General features: G+C 31.6%; 2 protein-coding genes across 2 annotated transcripts; one reads left to right on the forward strand and one right to left on the reverse strand.

Annotated features, from left to right (window-relative positions):
- Positions 1-415: 415 nt before the first annotated feature.
- Positions 416-2,168, forward strand: LOC110808805 (1-aminocyclopropane-1-carboxylate oxidase). The gene is made up of 4 exons (XM_022034413.2): positions 416-625; positions 839-1,065; positions 1,233-1,566; positions 1,652-2,168. Exons 1-4 carry the CDS (start codon positions 521-523, stop codon positions 1,916-1,918), a joined length of 933 nt encoding a protein of 310 aa, XP_021890105.1. The 5' UTR covers positions 416-520; the 3' UTR covers positions 1,919-2,168.
- Positions 2,169-3,625: 1,457 nt separating this feature from the next.
- LOC148266680 (inositol diphosphatase DSP1-like) lies at positions 3,626-9,268 on the reverse strand. Its single transcript, XM_088215633.1, has 5 exons — positions 8,788-9,268; positions 8,580-8,673; positions 4,510-4,567; positions 4,364-4,407; positions 3,626-4,216 (listed from the first exon to the last, which is right to left on the reverse strand). The coding sequence occupies exons 1-5, from the start codon at positions 9,033-9,035 to the stop codon at positions 4,031-4,033; spliced, it is 630 nt and encodes a 209-aa protein (XP_088071759.1). The 5' UTR covers positions 9,036-9,268; the 3' UTR covers positions 3,626-4,030.
- Positions 9,269-17,681: the final 8,413 nt, after the last annotated feature.

The raw sequence follows: 17,681 nt of genomic DNA on the forward strand, positions 1-17,681 counted from the left end.
TGCGTCCTTCATCAATTAATAATCATGCACGTAACCAGTTGGAAAGAAATGGACGGTCCATGATCGGCGGACTAGATACCGTCAAAACCACATTGCAGCACAGTCACTCGGGCAGTATCTAAGCACCTTCCACCTATTGGTTTACTGGGGCCCCCATTCAGTAAAACGACCCAATAAGTCACGTAATTTAACGGTCTTCGTCTCCTGGGTCGGGTCAACAAATTAGACTCTATTATTTTCTTTTTAATTTTCAGTTAATCTTTGATATATATATATATTTTTTTTTTTGAAAAATAATTTATTTATTTATTTATTTTTATGAGACTCCAAAACCCACTTCCACTTGCCTTCGCGGGCTACTCCTATTTCTGTCTTCATTCTGGATCAACCTCTATAAATTGCTTATCAAATCTCTCGAGTCTGCATTCATAAACAACACCAAACACATCAAAAACTTTATTTACAAACAAACCCAGAAAAAGTTTCGACGATTTCTTCCCGAGAAATTCTTTCTGCAGAGATGGAGAACTTCCCAGTCATCAACATGGAGGGTCTCAACGGTGAGGAGAGAGCTGCTACCATGAAGAAGATTGAAGATGCTTGTGAGAACTGGGGTTTCTTTGAGGTACCCATTAAACATCCTCTCAAACTCCCAACACTCATCTTTCTTTTCAGTTCATGTTTAAGCTAAGCTCTCTCTCCCCCATTTTTGCTCTGTTTTCTGATCAGCTGTATTTTTCTATTATAAATTCTTGCGCTGTTTTCTGCTCAAATTTTTGGTACTACGAATTTGGTCTTGGTTGATTATCTGGTTTTGACCAAAAAAAAAAAATTGCAGCTGGTGAATCATGGGATCCCAATTGAGCTGCTGGACACTGTCGAAAGATTGACAAAAGGGCACTACAGAAAATGCATGGAGCAGAGATTCAAGGAAATAATGGCGAGCAAGGGCTTAGATGGTATCCAAACAGAGGTCACTGATATGGACTGGGAAAGCACCTTTTTCATACGCCATCTCCCTGAGCCTAACATAGCTGAGATTCCAGATCTCGACGATGAATACAGGTAATACATATATACATACACACACACACACACACACACACACACACACACACACACATAAACGCAAAACCGACCCGTCTGTATTATATTACATTAACACTGGTAAAAGCCACTGACTGTCCGCAAATGGGTATTTTATTAATCAATTTCTTTGTCAATTATTGCAGGAAAGTGATGAAAGAATTTGCTCTGAAACTGGAGAAAATAGCAGAGGAGCTTCTTGATTTGTTATGCGAGAATCTCGGGCTGGAAAAAGGGTATTTGAAAAAAGCATTTTACGGGTCAAGAGGTCCAACTTTCGGCACCAAAGTCAGCAACTACCCTCCATGCCCTAAACCAAACTTGATCAAAGGGCTCCGGGCACACACCGACGCCGGCGGCATCATCTTGCTCTTCCAGGACGACAAAGTCAGCGGCCTCCAACTCCTCAAAGACGGCAAATGGGTTGATGTTCCACCAATGCGCCACTCCATTGTCGTCAACCTCGGCGACCAACTCGAGGTAATTAACACAAATTTTCATCTGGGTGTTTTGATGAGTTCCATTACAGAGAGATGAAATACCGAGTTTCTTGGAATTGTTGCAGGTGATTACCAACGGGAAATACAAGAGCGTGGAGCACAGAGTGGTGGCACAAACCGACGGGACGAGGATGTCGATAGCTTCTTTCTACAACCCCGGAAGCGACGCCGTGATTTATCCGGCGCCGATATTGGTGGAGAAAGAAACAGAGGAGAAGAAAACAGCGTACCCGAAATTCGTGTTCGAGGATTACATGAAGCTGTATGCTGGGTTGAAGTTTCAGGCCAAGGAGCCGAGATTTGATGCCATGAAAGCGGCCGCAAAAGCTTAAATCTTAAACCGGGGCGGGCATCAAATTCACTACTTGGGCTTGATTTAGAAAAATATAGTTATAAAAAAGATGGAAGTGAAAGAGGAGATATTTAATTGGGTATTTTATGGTGAAGATTAAGTAAAGAGTAAAAAGGATTGTTGGAGTGTGGGAAAACGGTGTCGTATATAGAGTTATTGTTTGTAGACAGGAACAAAATTAAACCATCCTGCAATGCTATTTAATCTAATAAAGACAAATCTTTTTTGTCTTTCGGTTCTTTTTTTCTTTTAATTTATTATTAATGGGGTCAGGGGAGATAGATCTGTTCCTGCAAAAAAGGAACATTTCTTTTTTAAGTCTAAAAAATAAAAAATTATTTCCAATTTTCAGTTTTTAAAATTAAAAAGCACAAGTTAATTACTTTTGTCAGAATTCACCAACTAAATTAACTGTCACTCTCGTTTAAACAAATTAATTACATGGCCGAAGCTTTAAAAGAATCTTTAAGGAATTAATAATGACAGAAATACAAGCACGTGTGGGGACCACTAATTATCATCGCTGTTTGGAACTATATATACATATATGTGGGTGTGTGCTGACACAATTAAAAGCATATGTCGACCGCACCAAGTGCTAAAGCTTAGCGACAATAGAGAACATGTCTAATTAAGTGAAAGCACATGCCGACCACTAACGAGTAAAAAGGACGGTTAGGATTATCGAGGAAAATAATAATAAATATAATTTTATGAAGAGAGAAATTCATATTTTTTTTTGGGGTTTTTTTTTTTTTTTTAATAATGAATTTTGTTTAAAACTAAACAAAGTATAGATTTACAAATGGATGGATGTATTAATATGTTTAAAAATTTATAAGCAATTTACAATATAAAACTCTTAAAGTGAAGTGAGTAAGAATTAAAATCAAACATGGAATGATGATTGAATAAAATAGTAGAGTACTTGGGCAACAAAAAGGTTCGTGAAGGATTGAAGATAAGAGAAGAGAAGACATATATTAAATCATGAAGATGTCTACGAATCATCATTTCTAAACTAATCATTTGTTTTATGTTCACCACTGAATTGAATGATTATAAAAAGATTCCTTTGGCTTCTAAAATTGAACTTATCTTCCGAAACAGGCCGCTGAAATTGAGGTTGGATACTTCTCCATTTTTTTATTTTTAAGTCTCTACGCATCCTCTCTCTCTCTCATCAAACCCGATCCTTATATATATACACACACACACACACACATGTACATATACATATTTCAAACTGCATCCCTCATTTTTTACAATCACTCTCTCTTTCATTATCCATGAATTCCCTCGCTAATCCAATAATATATGAAAGCATGTGATTTTCTTTCCCTTCTCTCCTTTTTTTATTTTTTATTATTTTTTTAAATCTAAGACTGTTATTTCCAGAGTTGAATAACATATTTTCAAAATTTTAAATTATAATTACTAATAATAAATAATTTAATTTTTTATATAAAATTTTAACAATCACATATTTTTTTTAATACAAAATTTTGATTCTAATTTTAATAATTGCATATTCAATTCTTATAAACGGATTAGCTCCCAAGATCTAATAGGCAATTCTTGGTCGAACAATATCTAATTGGTAAGTTTCAACACTTCATATTACAACTAAGATTCTCCCATACATTAAGCAATTATGTAATTGCCTTGTCTTGCCTTCCATATTAACTGGTGTTGGAGAGACTGTTTTCTTGATCTGTGTACACAACCTGGCATAGTCTACAAAGCTCAAACAAATCTAGTTACAATATAGAGCACAACTCTACCCAGTTCTATGTGGAAATTGTTGTGGCGACAAACGGTGGCTGCCTAGTTATAACAAACAAAATGGAAAGAAAATACAAGACAGGGAGTACAGAGCAACAATGGATAGAAGGCAGAGAAATCGGGCTGCTGAACATGCTAACATAAAATATATTGCCAATTTATTCTCAGGAGGGGAAAAGGGAAAAAAATTCCTTCGCCGCCAAAATGCAACCTAGGAACTCATCACCTTTTCCTACTTTATTCCACACAGCCTACAGGTACCTACGATTCTCCTCTGCTATCATAAGGAAGCAAAACCAATATCCAGTTACCTCTTTGAACATGAAAATGACATTGGCAGATGCTTCAAGCTGGACGTGTCGAACAATTCCATAAACCTCTGATCTGAAACTCTGGCTTTTGCAGCAGCAAAACGCTGGTACTCGTCGAAGATAGATGACAGGCACCACCTTTGCAATTTCCTCAAACATCCCACAAGACAACCAGTTCGGTGCTGCAAGTAGAAAAGTAAACACCGATATGAAGCTTAGTAGAAGTTGAATTTAAACATCAGGCAAAGAAAAAGGAGATATGAAAAGATAGATGGAGATCAAAAGAGAGGGGAGGGAGAGAAAGAAAGGAATATGAATCATTTGCATACCTTCCCCCGTTTACAATGAATCAAAACTGGGTGATTTTTCACATCTGCATCAAAAGGAGATGAACAGTCAATTAAAACAAATTACAAGTGAACAGCACTGAAATTCAACCAGAACGTGTGAAAAATCCTGTCTTTAGGGCATGTACCTAGAACAACTTTTAGTGCCTCGCGAATGGTATCCTCCGGAATATTTACGAAAGGCTCCTGAATTTACAATTGTATGTATCAGCTCAACTATTTCAAATTATCAACTACAATTAGAACTCTCCTGCTCCTTTACATGACCAGTATAAATAGTTTTCACAAAAGGATAGAGAATGTTCTTTCGGCAATGAGATAAAAGATTTCAAACACTTGAAAATCAAAACATGAAATTTGTATAGAAAAGCTGGTCTGCAAGATTTTATAAGAACAGCCAGTTTTAGTTATTTTCTACACCAGATCTAAGCAAACAGATCCATAGGATAATGCTTATGCCTTTGCCCACACAAGGTTATGTTGAAAATTACTTTATGCGGAACTCTCACTTTTCTCCTTTTCGCTGTTCTCTCTTTCCTCGTCTTCTTTTTTATTTCAACTGGTGAAATATGAACCAAGAAGATTACTCTGGCTGCATTTTACCTACTACCGTAAGTGTAAGCACTCTACAAGAATTTCATGACAAGCTGATTGCATCAAAGGAATAACTCAAAAAGGGGATTTCTTAAATATTACAATGCCAGAAAATGAAATTCCATACAGCAATTTTTACTAATAATGTTTAAGTAATATAGGACAAGAACTAAAAGTAATCTATCATGGCATATAATGATTAGAAGAAAGGTGCATGCTAAATGTCCCTTGGAAATGTGATGACAGCACAAGTTTTAGATATTAAGAAATTAAGTAAATATTGAACCTTGAATAATTTCTTCTCTCAGTAAAGTTGCTTATTTTTCATCTTTAGATCTTTAAGGAGAAAAGAGTGAGAAAGTTGAAGAAAAGAAAAGGGACTGTAAATTATAAGCATATAAGACAATAAAAAGAATTTAAATGATAGACGTGATCATAACTTAAGGATTAAGGTCGCAATATTTTGCAAAGAACCTTTCCTGCCCACTGATTCCCTATGTAAAAGGCCTAGCCCTTGCTGAAATATAAAGGTGGTAATAATTTTCTTTTTTGCTCAAACTAACCAAATGGGAAGAAAATTAAGAACTGTTGTCATGGGACTTTTAATATTTTGATACTATTTGCTTTTTAGGCTTCAACATCCATGATGGGCCTGGTCACAAGCAGGGCATGGCAGAAAGGTCGTTAAATGTGATTCAATCACATGGTTTAAGGATATTCAAAAGATGCAGTTGTGGAAATAGACCAACAAACTCTTACCACATTCTGATAACTGTCATTATCTGCATGTGGAGTTTATCAGGTTCTGCTTTCTTTCTCTTCCAGAGAAGTCATTCTAAACTAGAGAGCATTTGTGGGTTGTGATTTGATGGTCTTTGCCTAGATTGAATTACATCCTGTACCAGAGATGAGAACAAGGATTGTAGTCCAACTTCTGATCTGGGATATCTGCTAACAAATGTACTTTACTGTGTTTTCTTTTCTATTTTCCTCTCTTTGTATTTGTCTTTAGATGTGAACTTACTAAAAAAAATACTCCCAACACAAGGAGCATCAAATATATCAAGGATAACCAAATTTATCTTTGCAAAACTATAACAATGTCTAATAAACAGAAAAAAATACAAGTTGAAACAGCAATGATTTCAGATGATCTATGGAAAAAGCTACCCTGAGATTGAGATCAACATTTTATAATTACAAGACTAGTTCTTTTATCACAAATGAACTGTTATCATCTTATTCAGGACCTTTTTTAATCAGAGACTTTCAAAACAAACTTTCAACTTTAATTTTGTAAGACTGTTCTTGTTGCTCAGGTCTTATGCTAGATGCTTGTACAATTAAGTTTAAATATTTCGTGAGCAGAAAAATATAAGAGGAGGGGAGAAGGGAGAGAGAGAGAAAGACAAGAATTGGTCCAATTTGTCCAGGCTTTTCCTCAAGCGTATCTGCTTGAGATTTTCCTAGACAAAAAGCATCCTAGCTATAAAGGCATTTAGTAGAAATTTTTAAAGATAAAATGGTCCACCTGCAATAGTTTTGCATTCTTTCAAAATAATAAGAACGAAAATGGCAGGACATAGATGTATAGGTCGGGGTGGACCTCCTAATAATTCAATGTATAAGCAAGTATGATAAACACAGCTGAACTCCACTACCTGTTACTCTACCCATTTACTTTATCTTTTCTGTCATAAACATTAAGAGAATTGAATGAATTGTCCAATATAGACAGATAAAACATTGATCTTAAAAATGGGCAAGTCTAAATACACAATAATAGAGAGCATAAAACAAATTATATGACCAGACTGATTTGGGTATCAGAGGTAATACGCCCAGAAGCAAACGTTAAGCAACTAGTCGATGGTAATGCTTAATTCAACAATATCACACTATTGACAAGAGGGAGTAAAGTGCTAGCTGAGAAAGCTGTTACAAAATCAATTATGATATAATTATCTTCATTTAAGATTGAATATTCCAACTCAGCGTGTATTTACCATACCACAATTTAAAGTTTTCAGCTGGTGGAAGCATCTGGCCAGTGATTAATTTAAATGATTCAAGCAATAAATATTTGAGAGGAAGCTTGCATGAAATAATTCAGAGAGCACCGAAGGAGGTATTCAGCACGTCAGGAATCTAAAATGATTTCATCCATGGTAACATATGGTGCCCCACTTAAATTAGGAGTATTGTGCCATGTATAATTTCAGCTGTAATTTTTTAATTTTTATTAATAGCCATTAAACTAGAACTGATAAACAAAAAAAGTCTTACTAATTGAAGATGAGTGTATTACTCTTCAGAGAGTACTATAGATTTATCAAAACTTACATATATGTATATTTGAAACTTATTTTTTTCTAGTGAAATTATGCATGCTACTCAAAAAAAAAAAAAAGGAAACAGTGCACGCATGCACAAATATAACTAGCATATATAGCAAAATGAACAGGAAATCAGGAACTAAAACATATTGAAAATAAAAAAATGTATACCTGACTTTTCTTTTGAAAGAAATATACCTGACTTGTTTTTAAACAAATCACCATTATTTAGTTAAATAAATGTCTAAAAATTAATTTACAATGACTATTAAAAAGAAGATAAGTGAAAGTTTTGATGGATGCAGTCCCAAGCCCGCTTAAACTTTCAATACTAATACACAAACGGAACAGTTTAACTTGTAAAACAATTCAACTTGAACGTTACTGATTCAATGTTGTTGCAAATGCATATTGAAGTACGAATGATAAATGCTGCAAGTTATAATAAAAACCTGTAAATATTCAACACAATCAATACTTCATATGTATCAACTATTTCTTGACCGGATGGTTGGTACAACCACCCCCTTTCTAGGAGGGTGTGGGTTCAAGTGGGTTGTGCATCCCCTATGTTCTCCTCATGATACCGTGATATTATTAGTTATGTTATAAGTAGTGTCAAGTGTTATCTGATCATTAAAATGTATGAATTTCTATTAAAAAAAAAAATTATTTCATGTGTTAAAACAAACTAAAATAATAATTGACCCTTCCCTACTATCTTAGCTTTTGGAAACAATGATTATAATTTAGTGAATTATTTAAAAGACTGACATCCTGATTTCAGGTCTCACTTTCTATTATCTCTCATATTCCATATAATTTATCCTATTCTGTGTTATCGTCCACTAAAGAGTTATCAGAAAACTGATTAAGATTTATTACTCGGTAAATGTGATTAACATTAACCAATTGTATTGTCCCTATTCCTTCTTGCATCAAACCATTCAGAGTGTTTTTGGCAAAGCAATCAAAACAACCAGCATCCAGTTTGAAACCAAGTACAACTACAGCAATACTTCTATAACATATTAATGCGTCCGGAATTTGGACAGAATCCGAGCTCCGATCTTATCTTGAAGAACTTTTTTAAATGAAAACACAAGAAATAGCATCGCTAATAATGTTTTTAACAAAGTTGAATGCAGACGATCAAAATCACAGTTGATTGATGAAGCTAAAACCGATTCCTCTGGTTAATTTTCGGGCTCTAAAGCGGCAAAGAATAAAGGAGAAGAAAAAACATGATGAATTTGCTTAAGACTGACCTTGTAACCTTCAATGCCGAACTGGAAAAGCCTAATTCCATTAGACTTAAGGAACTCCATGTTGGCCTCCGGATATGGCTCCGGACACATACATCTTCACACACAACCAAAAGGAAAGCCAAAACCCTAAATTAATCACTATATATATCCGCACAAAAGAAAAAAAAAAAAAAAACATGTGTGTATGAGGAAAAGAGGAAATGCTTACATGATGGAGCGAAGACCAAGTGTTTGAAGAAACGAGAAGTTGGCGGAGTCAGGGAAACCAGACCTGAAGACACCATTGTCGACCATAGAGAAGTTCAAAGGAGGAATGAATGAAAGGTCCTCTCCTGCGACGGGAAGTAATTCTGGTTCCGGAGATAGGAAGTCGCGTTGGTCGACGACGACGTCCACCTCGATTCTCCTGCACATCTGATCGTTTCGTTCCTCTTGATTGGGTTTATCCACTTTCATTTGGATTAAATATAAGGCAGGTATGGTTTATATGTGTAGATATATGTGAGTGTATATGTATATGGCGATGACGAAGAGGGAAAAGTGGGTGTGTGGATTCTGATAGTGAGTCGTTTTTGGCAAATGACAGTTACAACAAAGAAAAAAGGGAAAAAGGCGAAATCGGTTTGTGAGTTTTTGAACTGAAACTGGTGGCGCTGGTAGTTATATAAAGAGGGGGTGGCTGCTGCTGCTTGCTGCTCGCTGCCTGCTGCTTGCTGCTGCGTCTGCCCATCTCGCTTTATATAAGCGACACTTCCGAGACACAGAGAGAGAAATAGAGACCAATTTTTTAAAATTAAAAAAATGAAAATAATAATTTTAAATTTCAAAAAAATCTTAATTTGGTATTTGCTTATTAATATTTTGAATATTATTTAAAAATGAAAATTAAAAAAATAATAATCTGAAAAATGAAAATGGAGGAGTGGTTTGACTAAGTAAGACACGCATGCTTTGGCGTGTCGTGACGAAACTTCACTGTTTGTTTTTCCCAAGTAACGAGCAGCTCCGTCAATTACCAAATTAAGCATTTCAAAATTAAAATGGTCAAAATTTATTACCCAGAAAAATGTTTAATTGGAATCAGATGAGTGATTAATTATTGGTTTTTTTTTTTTTTTTAAGAATATTCTATTAAATAAATAAAATTTATAAAAATAAAAAAAAAAATGCTTTAGAACCGCAAAGAATTCAAATTACAACAAATACACAAACGATATTATAAAAAAATTAATATTATTTAAATAATTTTCAAACTTACATCGTTTCATTTAAACATAGAGCGTGGTACCAGTCGTCCAACACGCGCGTCGCTCACACTTCCCTCAAACTTTGCTTCCTGTTTCCCAATTGGAAAAAAGCACATGTGACAGTGCCGCGAGCAAGAAAACTAATCGCAGCCGCTGATTTGGAATACTTGATCGCGCGTGTTACATAAATCAACTGGTGAAGATCACATGTAACAGGAGCCCAGATGTAGTGGACGTGAATATTATAAAAAGATAAGTGGGTCGACCTGAAAAATAATAATAATAAAATTGGGAGTCGGAGGTAATTATGAAATATTATTTTACCGAAATAAAAAAATTGAAAAGGGATAAAAGAGGACATTCCAAAGAATATGCCTTTGTTTCGTAGCGATGATTGGAACGGTGCGCCACGTACTTTTCTTTCTAAAAAATTATTACCAAGTCATTTTTTTTTTTAACAATATATATTAAATATTTATTATAATAAATATAATTATATAAATAGTAGGTCGATTTCATACGTATTTTGAAATACTAAATCCAAATCTGTACCCATCTTAGCACTTTTAACGCCTTAAATCGGATGACTTGTACAAAAATTTATTAATATTTAAATTTAATTTTATTTAAATAATAATTATGTGATAGTGATAATTATTTTTATTTAAATTAATAAAATAATATAATTGTTTTAATTTTATTGTACATAATAATAATAATAATAATAATAAATATGACCTTATATATAAATTATACACAATTAAATATATTATATACATATATATAATTAAAATATTATATATATGTATAATGTATAAGTAAAAATATAAAATATATATCTAGATATATTATATACATATATTTATATATAATTAAATCTATAAATATATTTTTTTTATATAAAAAATATGGAATAAAAAAATTAAAGAGAAAGATAATATTGTAAATAATAAATAAAATTAAAAATATAAAAAAAAAATTATTAAATCATCATAAATTTATCGAACTGGTAGTTTGAAAAAATTAAAAAAAAAATATATAATTTTAAAAATTATAATTTAACTACTAAAAAATTATATTATGTATTTAAAAATATAAATAAAAATTATTAAAAAATTATATTATTATTATTGAACTATTATCTAAATAAAATTTAAGTATATATTATTTATATTTCTTTAAGTGATATTATATAAATATAATATTAATTATTGAATTAATAATAATTATTATTATATTCGGTTCTTAATATATATATATATATATATATATATGTAACTAGTTAAATTTATAGTTTTGCGAAAAGGTAAAAAAGAAATTCTGAATATTCTTGGAATCAGCCAATGATAAAGTAATATTATCATTAGTTTATTAATTTAGAATATAGTATTAACCAATTATAAACAACGTTAAATAAGATCCGTCCACCAAAAGTTCTAAAAAAAAAAAAAAGGAAACTGCGAGAACCCACATTCACAATATATAATTATAATAAAAGCTTCTGTAAGAACCGTCACAAATATATTTTTAATTATTAGATGACCAAATATTTACACACTTAAACGTATTCTACATATAGAAAGATACCCTTCATGTAAAGGTGGCCAACTGCCAGACCAGCCAAACTTGTGAATTAATTTAATAAATGTCCATATATATATATATATATACATACATGTATATTTCAACTTGTTTAAACAGGAACCACCAAAAATTAATTAATTAATTAATTTTTTTTTTTCAAGTTTATTTTATGGCACTCGGCTGGTCTTCTTTTCCTTTTTCCATCTTTAATTAATATCTATCTTTAATTTATGTCGGTCCCCACCCTTAAACCTAATTTCCAAATATTATATAAATACACACACACACACACACTAGTGATTCATGTTTGGGTGGTGTGATCCACCAACTAAAGCAAGTGTAAGTTAATATGTATGTGTATATACATATATATATATATATATAACAACTTTTATGTTGACAAAATATAAGTGATCAAGTTGAGTAAGCAAAAATATTTTTCTTCTTTACGTGAGGGCTTACAATTATTAGTGTTGTAATTTGTCAATACAAATTTAACTACTTCTTTGTTGACCATATATATGTGATGTATATAAATATACATATATATATATATATTATATATATCTGCCTAATTGATCACTTGATAGCATATGTATATACATGTATTTGTACAATCTCTTTAATTTTGGGCTTCTAGTATTTCAAAGTTTTTCATGGCTACGCATAATATATAGTTTATTTATTTTATACAAAGGGAGTAGGTGTAATTCACATGTGATGTAACACCTTACGTTTTTAAGGTGTTGGAGATATACACACACACACACACACATATATATGCATGTATGATGAAAATTAAATGTTAAGGTGATTTTTTTTTTTTTAATTAGTAACCTAATAAACTAATTAAGATATGTAATCACTGAGTCAAACATTTATATACATATAACTTTTTACATAATAATTTACTATAAATTTCTTTAACATTTAAAAATTCTCAAGTTAATTTTTTATATATATCAAAACTAAACTCCTCTCATTTTAATAAATAGACCGCTGTATATTATTTTAAGACTAAAGAATTTACAACAACTATTACGATCATATGGAAAATATATATATATATAGATAAAATACGTGGCAAATATACAATGTTGAAGTCGTTACAGGAAACCTATATATATATATATATATATCACGATATGTGACCAAAATTTCAATCCAGAATTATTTAATGAGCAGATAATTGGATTTTTCATTTTTTTTATATTAAAAAAGGATCACTATTTTTCAAATTTTTATAAAAAAATTATAAAACTAAAATTTAAAAAATATTCAATTATTTGGTTTAAGTTCTACCAAATGAGTTTGACTTTTTACTCACCTATAAAATAAACTAAATAAAAAAAAGTCAACAAGAGCGCATGCAACGTTTATGAAGATCCATTACTAAATGCTCGTTGACTTTGTGTAAGTTTTCAACTAACTCTCTACATAATTTGATCCTACTTTAAACAAATTTTAAAGTCGAATATAAATGAAGAAATACTGAAAATTCAAATAATTTACAAAAAAATATGAAACAAAATAAATATTCTAAGAAAGTGAGAGATGGTTTGGGTTTTGATGAATGTCTTAATCTGAAATTAATGCTCACACGGAAAATTGCGTACACTATGGGAATGTGGGCCCACCAACGCAAGCTGTTTAACTTTAATGTTGATTGCTTAAGTTTTAACTATGGTTAATACTTTATTATTATACGCATATTTTTTTAATTGATTGAAATTTTAATATATTCTTATCTAATTATCAGTTTAATGAATCTAATTACATTCAAAACAAATACGAGAAAATATTTTTATCACGAATACTTCTTCATCTGGGTATGTACGTACAAATTTGAAGGTTAAATAAATTAATCAAAATTAAATACAACAAAAAAGAGAATTCAAAGTGTAAAGAAATGGAGGAAGCCCATTTTAGTGGAGGGATTATAGGCCGCAAGTTTTGGAATCTTATTCAAGAAGAGTCAAACTTAATGGGCTTTTTTTTTTTTTTTTTTTTACTAGGAAAACAAGTCAACGTTTTTAATTATGATTATTATTAAAATTATTCAGTTAATTTATCTGCTAATATAAATTGATCGCTGATTGATGACGTGATTAAATTTAGAATGATTCGAAACGAAAAATATATTTGTACAGAGTTTTACACAAAATACACATGAGTCTTTTACCTCTAATTAATTACATTCAAATTTTCATTTTAAGTTAAAAGTAAATTTCTTATTTATAGATTTTTTTAATAAAAATATATGTACTTGTTAATTAAACAATATATATATATATATACTATAACAAATAATCATATTTTCCCGAGCTACGTTAATACAATTACACTTCGAAGAACTACCTATACATACAACTTCGACCTATACCCACTGCCCTCACAAGGAACCACTTCCCACACACACACACACATTAATATCTAGTGTGACAAAATTTTCGTAAGAGTCTGAGACATTATTTCAGTAAAGATTTTATTTTATAAAAAAAAATAGTTCGCCCGAGAGGAGGAATAATATATTAATGTGGTTTACATATATATATATATATATATAATACCTTCCTAAAAGAATACGTTATAAATTTATTCCATAAGAAAATGAATTAGTGAATGTATGTTAATTAGGTTAGCCATGTGTGGTTTCATGACGCACGGGAGATGTATAGAAGATATATGTGCGTATGTGGGCGTGCAGCGATGAGTATCCCGGCAAATCGCAGTGATTCTTGCATATATATAGAAAAGACATTAAGTGCGGCCTGCATGCGTATATGTGTGTGTATATATGAACGTATATAATTATTCAAATGGAAATGACATATATCATCTTGACGTATAACCTCATGATGACTTCTCATAAATGTCATTTTGTTGCTATATATGCTGCTGTCAACTTCAATACATGCAACACATGTATGTTTACAGTGTCTTGTTAATCAAATTACAGTCATATAACCAAAACTGTGTATTTGTGTAGGGTATGTTTCTTACCGTACAAATGAAATATATAATTAATTAATACACATACGGTAATTGGCTGCAATTTTATTAAATAACAGGGAGCAGGCACAGATGACCCATCTGAATTGACCTTTCACTGCACTGATAATTATGACCTGATAAATATATACATATATATATATGGGTGTACGTATACATGTATATAGGACATGGGAATTAGAGGGGTAGATTACTACTGCCCTATGTACTGCTCTCTTTGTATTGTATGAATATGGTAATTAGGGTTAATTTGCAGAGAGACAAAAAATGGCAGAGGCAGAGTCAAATAAAGTTGGGAGAGTTGTGGAATATACCCCATATGTAGCTATATACTCCTAGGGTTTTGTTTATGTTCTTTCACTTTCTTTTCTGTCTCAGGAAAGTGACTTTGACTTTATATATGTATATTTATATACGGGTCATTTTGGACTGTGATCAATTAATCCACACTCCATCTCTCCCTCTCCCTCTCTCTCTCTCTCTCTATATATATATGTATATATACACACACACACACACACACCCATATGATATATGTCTGTATTTGTGCTGTGTGTTTGCGTGTATATGTATATAATATGCATGTGGTAGAGTGTAAATTGTAAACTGTAAAGAGAAGAGAGCAATTGAATTCATGAAAGAATGGTCAAAACTTGATACTGCAGAAAATTGAATGAGGGTATTTAATTTCTTATCTTCCTCGTTCGTTTTTGATCTCTGAATAATCTTTTTTGTTTTCTCTGATTGTTCTGGTCGCATGCAGTAACTTCTTCAGCCCTTTAGTTTAGGGTTTATGTAACTCCCAGCCTCAAAGATTAATTTTTTTTAGAGTTTAAAATTAAATTATATATTTTTGTTTTAATATTATATCCTAGTAAATGTATATATTTTATTTAATTATAGAATGATATTTATTTTTATTTAAAAAATTAAAATTAGTATTTGATAATTTTTTTTTTTAAAAAAGACAAAGAATTATTGGAAATCTCCAATCCTTAGAAAACAAACTCTCGTTATGAAATGATGTGTATTTTTATTTAATAAAAATATTAAAATTAATATTCCGAAAAATAATGATAATTTTGTTTTTTTTTTTAAAAAAGCAAAAATTATTGGGAATCTCGAATCCCTAGAAAATAAAAAATAAATAAAAATACAAACTCTCATTATCATCCACCTTGTCTCTTTGAATCCTTTCGTTGTTTAAAGAAAATGACACATCAGCCCTACCTCTTATGTCATCCACCCAATTATACCCTCCCCCTTTATTTCATACCCCCCCCCCCCCCCCCCAAAACACTTCTACATATATATATATATATATATATGCACACACACACACACACCAAACACAGACGACTATATCTTCTTCATCTACCATGGCACTTCAACCACGCGTGGCCTTTGTTCCTACTCTATGATCAACATGGCTCTGCTGCCGTTTTCGCTCTCAATGGTCACGGTTGTTGTAGCTGCAGATCATTATCATGATCATCGTCTTCTCCATCAAAACCTGCAGATTAGTGTCAGATCAGAATTATCAAAGCTGGCAGGTGTAATGGTGTAGAGGACATGGCGGTATCTCTCCTGAGCTTATTCTTCTTGCTCCTCCTATTATTTCCGGTGAACCCAATGGCGGGCGTTCCAGTTTTCTTGACCTTGCAAGTCCAACAATAAGACCATCTGTTTCCTGCCAACTTCCTTTGCTCTTCAACAAGCTGAGAGAGCAGGAGTTACATTCTGGGTTCATGGAACTTCTTCTCTTCCTTCTATCCCTCCTGAGCTGCTTCTTAAGTTCTTTTTCTTGTGAGTGCGATACGTATATTTATGATATGTATATATCTATATATGTCTATGCATGATCTGGTTTTTGGAGATATATATGTAGTTTAATTTCTTATCTTACTTGTGTATGCATGGAACCATATAAACGAAAGAACAGAAGTGAATAAAGATGCATTTATTATTTATCTAGTTATATATATATCTTAGTTTTCCACAATATGTTTTTCGTACGTCGGTGGCCATCTTCTTCTGGTTTAATAGTAATTTTCTTACTTCTGTAATGCTTAATCCATATATATATATATGCACGTATTTATGAAGGTGTGAGTTTCTTTTTGCTCCGATTTCTTTCCTTCTTTTATCTTCTAAAGTATTTCATGACAACAAGTGCAAGAAGAAAGGTTCAAAAAATTTACTGCTAAAGTAATATCGTAGAAAATGATGATCTTCAAAATCCGAGCTTAGAAAGAGTACACAAAGTTCTAAAAGTCTGCATTCGTTGCATGAGATTGTTCTAAATCTCTACAGTATATATGTATATATATAAGTAATTAGTAATTATGTAATTGCTTTTCTTTTTGACAGATCATATACATAAAAATATTAAATCCGTACACAGGAAACCCGCCTACCTCAGCTTTACTTTTTATTAATGTAATGGGTGACGCTATCATACCTTGGAAGGGTAGATTAAATATTATATTATACTAACTCCAAGACATTAAAAAGATAAGATAAAAGATTTAAAAAAAAAAAAAAAGAGAGATTAAATTATAATTTTACCCCGAAATAGTTTAATTGCAATTTAATGTAGTTTATTTTCTTACCATTTTATATAACATTGTTATTTCTTGAAATTAGTTGTCTTATAATCTTTTAACTTTTTTCTTTCCTTTTTTTTTTTTAATCATTCGTAACGAGTCAAACACAGAAATTTTCTTCATAAAATAATATAAAAATGACGTTAGAACATAATTGTAATAAGAATATATATTACAATACAAAATCGAGCCACAAGCAGTGTGTAACTTTGCCATTATGGTCTAGTGATTTTCCAAACTTAAATCAAATCCATTGCTAAATATTTATTCAAAAAAACTGCCAGGGACGACCATCTCAAGCACAGATTCGGACAGCTTCAAACCACTCTCACAAAGAGAGAGAAAAGAAGGATTAATTTTAACTACTACACCATTAAAGGAGGCCAGTGGCACTAATGAATTAACTTTAACCAGGAGTAAAATAATAGTACATATCAGGGTAGGTTGCCTGTATATTTTAACAACCCTATAAATGGTAAAAATTTACATGAAAAAAAAAAAAAAAAAAAAAACTGATATCTATTCATCTATCTATCTTTCTTCACACTAGATCATTTATATACACTGGAACGCCATCATAATCAAGAATAGACCAAAGTAAAGATGTTTAACTCAAATGCAACTTTTTCTTCTCATCTTAAATCTATCTTCCA

This window comes from Carica papaya, chromosome 3 (assembly GCF_054855325.1).
Source record: "Carica papaya isolate Zhongbai chromosome 3, ASM5485532v1, whole genome shotgun sequence".
Classification (NCBI taxonomy): Eukaryota; Viridiplantae; Streptophyta; class Magnoliopsida; order Brassicales; family Caricaceae; genus Carica; species Carica papaya.

Coding starts and splice junctions, on each gene's coding strand:
- LOC148266680 (XM_088215633.1), bottom strand. CDS start 9,035: ATGAAAGTGGATAAACCCAATCAAGAGGAACGAAACGATCAGATGTGC. Junction 4,408..4,509: donor GGCACTAAAAGTTGTTCTAG/GTACATGCCCTA, acceptor CTTTTGATGCAG/ATGTGAAAAATCACCCAGTT. Junction 4,217..4,363: donor TTCATTGTAAACGGGGGAAG/GTATGCAAATGA, acceptor TTCTACTTGCAG/CACCGAACTGGTTGTCTTGT.
- LOC110808805 (XM_022034413.2), top strand. CDS start 521: ATGGAGAACTTCCCAGTCATCAACATGGAGGGTCTCAACGGTGAGGAG. Junction 1,066..1,232: donor GATCTCGACGATGAATACAG/GTAATACATATA, acceptor CAATTATTGCAG/GAAAGTGATGAAAGAATTTG. Junction 1,567..1,651: donor ACCTCGGCGACCAACTCGAG/GTAATTAACACA, acceptor GAATTGTTGCAG/GTGATTACCAACGGGAAATA.